The sequence below is a fragment of the Panulirus ornatus genome, chromosome 31 (genome assembly GCF_036320965.1).
Source record: "Panulirus ornatus isolate Po-2019 chromosome 31, ASM3632096v1, whole genome shotgun sequence".
Taxonomy (NCBI): Eukaryota; Metazoa; Arthropoda; class Malacostraca; order Decapoda; family Palinuridae; genus Panulirus; species Panulirus ornatus.
In genome coordinates, this window is record NC_092254.1 from 6,199,698 (window position 1) to 6,210,554 (window position 10,857).

The 10,857-nt window shown below is 37.1% G+C and overlaps 2 protein-coding genes across 3 annotated transcripts in view; one reads left to right on the forward strand and one right to left on the reverse strand.

The window, feature by feature from the left end:
- Coq8 (ubiquinone biosynthesis protein COQ8, mitochondrial) overlaps nt 1–7,178 on the forward strand; it is a 48,285-nt gene extending 41,107 nt beyond the window's left edge. For both annotated transcript variants that reach the window (XM_071680548.1, XM_071680549.1), the window contains exons 11-12: nt 312–464; nt 2,469–7,178. In XM_071680548.1, the coding sequence (XP_071536649.1) occupies nt 312–464; nt 2,469–2,774 (459 nt within the window). In that variant the 3' untranslated portion in view covers nt 2,775–7,178. The remainder of the gene's footprint in view (nt 1–311; nt 465–2,468) is intronic.
- Nucleotides 7,099–10,798, reverse strand: mRpL14 (mitochondrial ribosomal protein L14). The gene is made up of 3 exons (XM_071680559.1): nt 10,663–10,798; nt 9,088–9,296; nt 7,099–7,440 (listed from the first exon to the last, which is right to left on the reverse strand). The coding sequence occupies exons 2-3, from the start codon at nt 9,287–9,289 to the stop codon at nt 7,187–7,189; spliced, it is 456 nt and encodes a 151-aa protein (XP_071536660.1). The 5' UTR covers nt 9,290–9,296; nt 10,663–10,798; the 3' UTR covers nt 7,099–7,186.
- Nucleotides 10,799–10,857: the final 59 nt, after the last annotated feature.

A 10,857-nucleotide genomic window follows, 5' to 3' on the forward strand; every position in this document is an offset into this window, starting at 1 on the left:
GTTGCCCATGCCATTTCAACTTAAAAAAAGAAAAAAAAAAAAATCCAGCATATGCACTTAGTGATGTACACAAACCACAAGTTCTTACTTAACTATGTTAGACTTGATTTCTATAATCAGCACTTTTATTGGTACTGCTTGACATGAATCTGAGTCTTCAGTGTAGTTAAAAGCTGTAACATAAAAAAGTGTCCTGATCTTGAGTTAAGGGTCTTAGATGTATTCACCATCATTCCTACATGAACCATTTTCAAAACTTGTAGCATTCCCGGATTTTACCATTCCTTAAATGAATAATTTCCCCTGTACAGGTAGCACTCCTGGATTTTGGTGCATGTCGGGAATATGGTAAAGACTTTGTTGATAAGTACATCCACTTAATCCATGGTGCAGCTGTGAAGGATGAAGACAAAATTTTGAAATACTCCCAGGAGCTTGGCTTTCTTACAGGACATGAGGCAAAGGTAATTCTTATTTCAAATTTTTCATTTGTATTCAACACAGTCTTTCATGCTGAAATTAAGGTAATAAAATGTACTATATGGTATGGTAATTATCCCTGGGGTTAGGGGAGAAAGAATACTTCCCACGTATTCCCTGCGTGTCGTAGAAGGCGACTAAAAGGGGAGGGAGCGGGGGGCTGGAAATCCTCCCCTCTCGTTTTTTTATTTTCTTTTTAATTTTCCAAAAGAAGGAACAGAGAAGGGGGCCAGGTGAGGATATTCCCTCAAAGGCCCAGTCCTCTGCCCTTAACGCTACCTCGCTAACACGGGAAATGGCGAATAGTTTGAAAGAAAGAAAGAATGGTAATATTATGAATGGAAAAAAAATTATTTGTGCAGTTGCCCAAAAACTGTTAGAGGCAAGGCACATTTAGTTAATTAAGTGCAACATTTATCAGGATAGATTTTCATAATATAGAGTTGTGCAAACTACTCATATGCAAGTATGAGCTTGAAATAACATGGTAGCTTGTAGAGGTTACTGGTTTTCAACTTGTTTGATGAAGGAAATGAGTAATATTGAGGATGAGTAGTGATAAATATCAAAGGAGATACTGTACAGATGAAGGCAATAGATAATAAAGTTAAGAAAGAACAGAGTATTTTGCTTACATGGTATGGGTATATGGAAAAAGTAGAGGGAGGATCAGCAGTTCATAATTTGAAGAGTTCAGACAATTCTAGGGGTCTGCATTCTAGACATCATCCATCTCTCCAACATTACCAACACCAGTGCATCATATTACAAGACCTGTCTTGTCCAAAATGCAGTTTCATATGGAAGAGAGGTTTGCACATCACCACACTTCATGACCTGTGGTTTAGCCCAGCAGATATGGCTTGATTCCTGAGCGCTGGAAAAGCCTCATAGATCCTGAAGTATGATGGAAAGGTAGGTAGGTATATAGGAGAACGTTAAGAGTAAATGTGAATAAAACAAGGCTATTAGGTTCAGCAGGGTTGAGGGGCAAGCTAGTTGGGATGTAAGTTTGAATTGAGAAAAATTGGAGGAAGTGAAGTGTTTTAGATGTCTGGGAATGGATTTGGCTGTGAATGGAACCATGGAAGTGGAAGTGAGTCATAGGGTAGGGGAAGGGCGAAGGTTTTAGGAGCGATGAAGAATGCATGGAAAGAGGGAATGTTATCTTTTAGAGCAAAAATGGGTATGTTTGAAGGAATAGTAGTTCCAACAATGTTATATGGTTTTGAGGCATGAGCTATCAGTAGGGTTGTGCAGAGGAGGGTGGATGTGTTGGAAATGAAACATTGCGGACAATATGTGGTGTAAGTGGTTTGATTGAGTAACTAATCATAGGGTAAGAGAGATGTGTGGTAATAAAAAGAGTGTGGTTGAGAGAGCAGAACACTACACATATGTACATATTCATACTTGCTCACCTTTATCTATTTCTGGCAGCAGTTCACCCCATGGGAAACAGCATCCTCACCCCTGTGACAGCAAGGTAACGCTAGGATACATGTGCAGAAAGGCCATATTCACTCGCATCCATATATTCTATTATGATTAGTCTAAATCAGGATATGATTAGCTCATGTGAAACTGTCCTGACATTAGTCAAATGGATGTGGTTTTACTCAAATGTTCAAAGACAAGTTAGTTGATTGAAGAGTTTTTTAGATGTTATGTAACTGGTTAATACCAGTTTTAACTGCTCTGTGAGCCATACATATATCTTGCTGCAATTTATGCTCAAAGGTTTTACCTGTGAAAGTATCCTGCCACAAAAGTTTTCTGAATTACTAGGGGGAAATTTTTTTACAAGAGTATATTTACCCACTACTATTGGATTTTGTTAGAATTCCAAAGTGATATAAGTGATAAATGATTAGCTTGTGTTTTTGTATTGTTCCTTTTTCTATCCTGCCCATTGTATGACATTATTAAAAGGGTTTTCATACTGATTTTTGAGTGCAGTTGTTGAACAGAATTTGGTTTTTCCACAGGTTATGGAAAAAGCACATGTGGATGCTATCATGATCTTAGGTGAAGCATTCCAAGAGAATAACCCTTTCCACTTTGGAGATCAGAACACTACATACAGAATACAGCACTTAGTTCCTGTCATGCTTTCACATCGCATGTGTGCTCCTCCAGAAGAATCATATTCGCTTCATCGTAAAATGTCAGGTGTTTTCCTTCTATGTGCTAAATTAAATGGAGTTGTTAATTGTTACACCATGTTTCATGATATTTTTAGTCAGTATAGATTTGGAGGTACATGGGAAGACTTCCATTCTGGTAAGTTATAAAGATGAGTAAAGTAGTCTATTTTCTATTGTGTCCCATGTAAAAAGGTTACCCCAAAAGAAAGGTTCATATTTTCTTGATTGTGAATTTAGTGAGAGGCATGACTGCAGTTAGAATGCTTTGCACTCTGTGCCATAGGATTTCAATTTTGTGACCAGGTATAGTTAGTTGAGTGTTACAATGTGTATCTAGGACCATTCACTTTGTCCTTTCAGAGATCTATCCTCTGGCCTGGAAGATTTCTAGCCCACAAGGAATAGGAATCACATAAAGCTTTATGACCCTGACTTTACTGATAGAAGTTTCTTGAAAATCAAGTGGTTCTTTCAGATAATTTATTTGAAAATTTTTTGAGGATAGAAATGTCCACCAAGGTTTGGGGTGATATTTGTGAGACAAGGGAAAATGTGAAATGAGATGAGATGTAGAGTCAAACAGTAGAATATATATCAAGGAATGGGGAAGGAAGTAGTGTGAACTAATACAGCAAGCTTTTAAATGGAGGAGTGGAGAAAAGTACACTTAAAAGAAATGGGGAAAAAGGTGCTAAAATGATAGTACCGTAAAAACAGAAATTTTTAGAGCCATATGCCTTATATTGGGGAAGCTGTTCTTGTTCCAGATTATCCTTACCAGTAAGAATAAGAAAACATTATTGAATCTCAGGGATCAAATTTTAAGGCTGTTAAAGATTAAAAGATTTCTATTTATTAGAAAAAGTTTGTCATGGCCCAAACAATAAAGTTTTCTTTAACTGGTGGATAAATCCCTACTTCATGCTTATAACAAGAAAATTAATGTTGAGAAAATTACAGCAGATCATTAATCACTACTTTTTTCCACATCTCCAAAACTTATGAATATATATACCTTTGTAAAGAGAAGGATGAATGGATCTGGAGAAAGCATGTGGTAGGGTATATTTGTAACACCTTCCACATAGCACCTCTGTCAGTCTTGTCATGCTGTCTCTAAGATCCATAAGTGCCACATACAAATCTCTTTCCTTCTTCAGGTATTTCTCACTCAGATTCTACAAACCAATCACCTGACCCAGTCATTCTCTACCCCTCCTGAAGTCACATTGTTCCAACCAAGTCTGATACTTTGTGCATGCCACCATCATCTCAATCACCTCTCTTCCAAACACTTCTCTTAAAATACTCAATATGCTTTTACTTCTGTTATTCAAACATTCACTTTTGTCAAGATGACCATGGACACTACCCATACTGCAAAATCTTGCAACACTACTTCATGTAATTAGAGTACTGGCTCACTCAAAACAAGTCACAGTTCACCACTGAAATCTGCCATCACCCTTTTAACTCTTTTGAGATGAATCCATCCTTAACCTTCCCAGTACCCTGAATGGTCAACTACTCCCCTGAATTAAAACTCCACCCATACTGGGTATCACACATGATATTACTTCCCACAGCACAAACATGAACACAAAGGCCACAATGAAAATAAAATCCATTAAGAAACTTATTATAGCATCATATTCCCACAAGGAGAATAATTTAGTGTCTTTTACAATCAATTTGTCCACTCCATTCTAAAATATGCCACACTACTAGTCAACCACCATCTCATATGCAAATGTACAAGGCTACAAACTGCACAAAACACAACACTCAGAAAATCCCAGGCTGCCTAGCAAACATTACACACCTGCACAATGAAGTAAAAATCTTATTTAATATCAGAATGCATGGCACTCGGCTCTTTTTAGGGACCCTTCACATCCAAACTGCTCTATTAACCAATCACCAGCCTCTGGTAAGAACAAAGAATCTTGCCCCCTTCTTCACAGTTCAGCAACATTTACTTACAAACTACACCCCCAACAGACTTGACACACATACAACAGTCATACCTCCCTCATTGGTGGCTGTCTTCCATATACTACTGTCTAGAGACAGAGAGAGTACTTATGTATGAGTACTTACATTGAGATTTTGCCAAATGGCATGGCTAGTGTGTAGCACTCACCTTAGGAAAAGGTTAGTTACAAAGAATGAGTTGCGTCATATTTTTGTAAGTTATACGTTGTCAGGTGAATGCTATCAGCCCACTTTTGGATGAAGCAGAAAGAAAAGACTACAACCTGTGCCAAAGGATTGAAATTGGACAACCACTGAAGTGTTGGGCAAGTTCTTTGGTCTTCATGCCTAACCTGCCTCCTCATCATATTAGGGTTGAGAGTCTGTGTTCCACTTTTTAGAATCAGAATGTCATCCACTGTGTACTTTTAATGTTTTTGTGTCACAAGGCCATGAAGTGATTTTTATTTTCACTCATATACTCACTTTTAAAAGGAATTCCAGAGAATTCCATATAATATCTTGCTTCATAAGTTGCCAGGAACTTCTTATTTTTGGTAATGTGCTCTCATAATTACTGCATGACTGGTGGTTGTCATATCAGGTTGCTCATGTTTATAGAATAGGGGCCACTGTACCAGGTGGCACCATACCAGTTTGCAATACCTGAACTATATTTGGTTATATAGAAGCACCCAGGATATTCCCACTCCCTCTAGCTACCAATTGTCTTCAGTACTCAGGATAGAAGTGTACTCAATACCTAAGTTTCCTGCTTTGTGGAACTGCATGATGAACCCTTAGAAGGCCTTTCATGGTTGCCCTGAGCTTAGCAGAGGCATATGCCTTGTGGATAGCCCTACTGAATTAAGTGCCTTTAAATTAAGGGCAATACTGTGTATGGAATAAAATGGCGTCATTTAGCATCAAAGCTGATAGGAAGCAAAGGTTGTGTGTTTTATAAAGAAGGAAGTTAAGAAAAGAATGGGAATATACATTTTGGGCAAACTATCAGATTTATTTATAACATGCAGCAAAGTTTCAGAGTTGATATTTTGAAGACAGTTACATTTTATGCACGTTACATTTTATGCACATGAGAAGGGAGTTTTACTTATTTCATGGAATTACTTGTCAGGACACTGAATCTCTGGCTTGACAAGGCTTTCACATTTTACATCATGCTGCACAGTGGAGTCCATACCTGTGGTATGTATCCTTATTTGCCACCCACACTCATTACATACTGAGCTTTGTGTTACGACTCAACTTCACTGGCTGACTGTATATGGAGGTATCTGCCAATGTACCTGCACATTAATCCCAAGGTTCTGCAAATGTGTATTATATGTGAGATGGGTGTTTCATTATATGTATATATGTATATGTGTATATTCCTATGAGTCCATAGGGAAAATGAAACACGATAAGTTCCCAAGTGCACTTTCCTGTAATAATCACATCATCAGGGCAGTTATAAGAAAAATATAACAGTCAGTTGTACATCAACTGACTTATATTTCTCTCTTTTACCTCCCCGGATGATGTGATTATTACACGAATGTGCACTTTGGAACTTATTGTTTCATTTTCCCCGTGGACTCATAGGAATATACTTGATCACACGCAAAATTGTGATCCTTTCCAATATATATATATCCATACTATTTGCCATTTTCCGCATTAGCGAGGTAGTGTTAAGAACAGAGGACATATACATACATACATACACACGTGTATGTGGGTGGGTTAGGCCATTCTTTCGTCTGTTTCCTTGTGCTACCTTGCTAACACAGGAGAGGGCGATTAAGTATAATAATAATAATATATATATATATATATATATATATATATATATTATATAATGAACTTGATTTGAAGTCCCAGTTCTTTGATGTATCACTAAGGTGATAACCAGGACATGAGGTTAGTATAGCCATTTGTAAGGACTGTTATTCATGTGTGTTAGGTTAACATGACCTATTTCACATCCTGTCTGGAGTAAATACAGGTTTCAGTATTGAAGCCAACTGAACTAATCTGATGTCTACCCTGGTCTCTTTGGAGAGTCTCTATTGACCTTTTTAGTAAACAAGAAAAACCTACTGATCCACTCTCTCCATTGGGTAGCTTATTTGATCTTGTCCTTGACAGTGACCTGATCTTGTAGTTTTACTGTCTATGAATGGGATTCTTCATCCAGGCTTGAAAAGTCAGAATTAATTTTCTTGTTTAGAAGAATTTCTGAATTTTAGTACTTGATTGGGATTAGGTAAATATTATTCAAAAACTAAAATAGAAGATTTTTGCTATCATAGTTAATGAAGCTAAAGGCACAAAAAACACAAAACTTGGTATGCGGCATATCTTAAAAGAACTATAATTATTAAAAGTTGAAGGAGGATCAAAATTACTTTTTACCTACATGACTACTGTGTATTTGGATTTAAATTTCTCAACAGGTCATAGTTGACCAAGGATAAAAATATACACTAGGTAATGTAAACTTATATTCTTTGTAAATAATGTACACTTTGTATATTAATGTTTCTTAAATATAATAAAGGTATCAACTTTCCTGTATATTACACAAACCTTGTGGCAATTGCCAGAATTTTTGTGTAGTCTGCTCCTTTTGGCCGTGACATATCTGCAAGTTTAGATCTAAGCATTGTTGGAACTGGAACATGTATCCTGGTTCCAAGTGGAGAGCCACTGTCATCAATTAAAACAATGTTATTACTGTCAAACTTGGGCATAAGTGGCTTCTGATTCTGATGGCATCCAGTTAAGATGGCCCTCTTCTTCTGACCTTTAATAGCAACCAACACCTTGTCACCTGGGAAACATTAAAGTAAGTTATTAATACATGCAGTAATCAGGTTTTCAGAAAGATTTGCCAATATCATGGTCATTATCAGCAGATCTAAGGGGCATAACTGTAAAGAAGGGTTTCTGATTTCAGTGCATTATATATGACAGCTAGAGAATGGATGTGATTGAACAAGGCCAATATTTTGTCTGTTCCTGGTGCTCCATGCTAATGCTTAAGATGGCAAACATGAAAAAATACATAGCCTTCTTCCTACACAACCTCCCATTACCTCTAGCAAACCACAAGAAGGTCCTTTTACTTGCAGACAACCCTACAATCACATCATCCTGACAACACAGTAGCAGCAATAAACAAGCAGCACTACATTACAAAAATGGAATAAATGGCTCATCCAGAACAGACCATCTGCATACAATAATGGAACAATGGCTCACCAAAAACAGATTGAATACATCTCCACTGGTCTTTAATCACTCTTTTCAACTCGAACAGACCTCTAATCACCTTGAATGGGATGTCACTCCCAAGGAACAAAACATCAATCACACACCAACATAAACACAAAAGCAACATGCAAACTAAATACCCTTAGATACCTAATTGGCACGAGATTTGGACAAGAAAAAGAATTTATTAACGTCTACAAACATTCACCTGCACCATTCTAAACTACGCCTCATCTTCAAACCATACAAAACAGTGCACTGAGTACAATCACTGGCGGCCTAGCAACCTACTCGACACCTGTACAGTGAAACAAAAATGATCCCACCTCAACATGCTTGCCACCTTTAGTAGCCTTCTGTGACATGCAGGGAATATGAGGGAAGTATTCTTTTTTCCCTAGAGGTCATGAGGGAGGTAAATACAAGGATTATGGAGAGGAGGAGCAGGTCTGCAATCTATCAGGGGTGTGGTGCTTGGAAGACACATCAGTTAGTTTGCTGATGACATGGCACTTATGGTAGATTTGAGTGAGAAAGTCCTAAAATTGGTTTCTGAGTTTGGGAGAGTGTGAGATGAGAAATTTGAGAGAAAATGAATATAAGCAAAGTTGTAAGGCTTAGTAAGGGAAAGAGAGAGAGAGGTTAGCTGGGTTGTACGTTCAAAGTGAAAAAACTTGGAGGTAGAAGTGTTTTAGATACCTTAGAGTGGATATGGCTGCAAATGAAACCATGGGAGTATGCAAAAGCACCTGTTTTTTCTTTCATCCTCTCACTATCAGGTGCACAATCAATAGCAATCATCCACCACTCTTAGTTTCTTGGAATTGTAACCCAAATCAATCCTAAGCTCACTTCCTTACATTCTTTGACAGCCCACTAATGCTCTATTAGAAATGCCACCTCTTTTGCCCTTCCAATCTCGATTATATCAGAGTTTGCCTTCGAACATCCCCAGACCATTCTACCCTTTCCCCTTCATCTCTGTACCACAACATCCATATTCTTTTCATCAAACACAATACCTTGTTTGGCTTTCTTCTATTCCTGCTTTTGGAAAATAACTACAAAGGGAGGGTTTCCAGCCCTCTCCCACCCCTCTTAGTTGCCTCTTTTGAAGTGCAAAAGGTATGTAGGTAGTTCTCTACTCGTAAACCCTTTCTTTATATGTATATAACCTGTATTGAAAAAAATGCATTTTTCATACCTGTATATCCAATACCTTTCTTGTTATAGATATGGATACATCTAGGTGGTCTTCCTTCCAACATTGCTTCCTTCCCCAGGTTGCTGTTATCTACTACACGCAGCCTTGTCATCTTCTGTATCTGCTGCACTGATGTACAGGTGTGAAACCCAGCACTCTCACTGGACTTCACAAGCAGAAGTCTTACAGGTACAAAATTCATCTTCAACCTGTGGAATAAAATAGTGTTAACATTGAAAAGCTAATCGCTGTAATTATGAAAATGCAGTCAACATGATTTTTTTTTTTTTTTTTTTTTTTTTTTTTTTTTTTTACTAAGCTTTTAGCTGAAAATGCTGATCTTACTGCAGAAGTGTATAACGGCTCTTAATATCTTCTAAGGAACAAAGGTCAACTTATGACAATTTTCTTAAAAAAATGGCTGAGTGGCAATCAATAAATGAAAAATGATATTTGGAACTTAAAATCAAGGAAAAAAGCAATGATAATTACCAGATAACAGCATGAAATTTACATTAACCAATCAGTTTTGGTGCTGCTAATTTTACAGAACATCTGTAAGGCCAGCAATGATGGGTGAAAAGTAGATTAAAACCTAACATTTCAATAACCATTACTTCTGAGTTACAGTTACTGGATTAAATCTACAATCATTTGATTGTTTCTTTAGCAAGCATAATCTGAATATGAGTACGAAGACATGGAATGCAAGTTCTAGATGAATACTGCGAGTCTGGTTACTGACTCGGTAGCTGCAGAAACCAATATGGCAAGCAAAAGCTGTTAAATTTAACGAATTCGACCAACTGATCTGTGTTCTAAGGCAGATGAAAATTTCTGTGTTCTATGGAAGATGAAGTGTCCCAAAGATCTGGCCATTCCAACTCTCAAAATGATTTTTCAAGTTCATTAAATGTATTTAACCTTATAATTTCAAGATACTCACACAACAAAATCACTTGTATCAATTGTTTTTCGTTTGCTACTTTCACTGTATTAACATGCTAACGTTTTTTAGTATTTCAACAAAATGCACTAAAAGTGCAAGAATAAGGCGTACGTGTAAGTGAGTTTCTACTGAACATATTTAATAATTCATTTTCTCTGTTCCAATTTTTTATTAATTACTCTTGTGCTCTTCATTGGTATTGTCGATTATTTACAAGCCCTTGACTTCCACACTTTTCAACCCAACATAACCAAAATGATGAATGAATTCATGGAATGCACTGCCCGAATGGCTTGTAGGTAATCCTAGTATGAATATAAAGAAAATAAAATGGGGAGCCTAACTCCAAGTAAAAGGAAAGATAACATGCCCATGTCACTAATCCATGTAAGAAAGCCCTACTCAAGTGAACTGTAACCCGTTTCAGCTGTATTAATAACTAAGTACTGTAGGTATATAATACTGAAAGAGGGCCACATTACTCCTTCCAAGACCTATTGATTCCTCATAAAGGTTGGACACAGGAGTTATCAATTAAGCTTGATAGTCTTGCCTCTACCTAACTTAAAATCTTAGCAGATATGTTTTATTTCTCATGACAGGGAACAGCAAGAATATAAGCTTACCTTTACACTGTGCGAGTCTGCAGTGTAGACGAAGTAAACAGACTGGCTTGTGTGCGTTCGTTGTGGAACTTTAATGTCTCTTTGGTGGGTGAATACAAACTGTATTATATCTCTTATAATGACGCAATTAAAGTATCATAATTTCGGTTAATGTGAGCGACTTGCAAGCAATTTAGTGTATTCATAGTAGTAATT

Excerpts from the sequence above, each read along its gene's own strand:
- mRpL14 (XM_071680559.1), bottom strand. The coding sequence starts at position 9,289 with ATGAATTTTGTACCTGTAAGACTTCTGCTTGTGAAGTCCAGTGAGAGT. Across the intron at positions 7,441-9,087 it reads GAAAGGTATTGGATATACAG|GTGACAAGGTGTTGGTTGCT; the intron begins GTATGAAAAATG and ends AATGTTTCCCAG.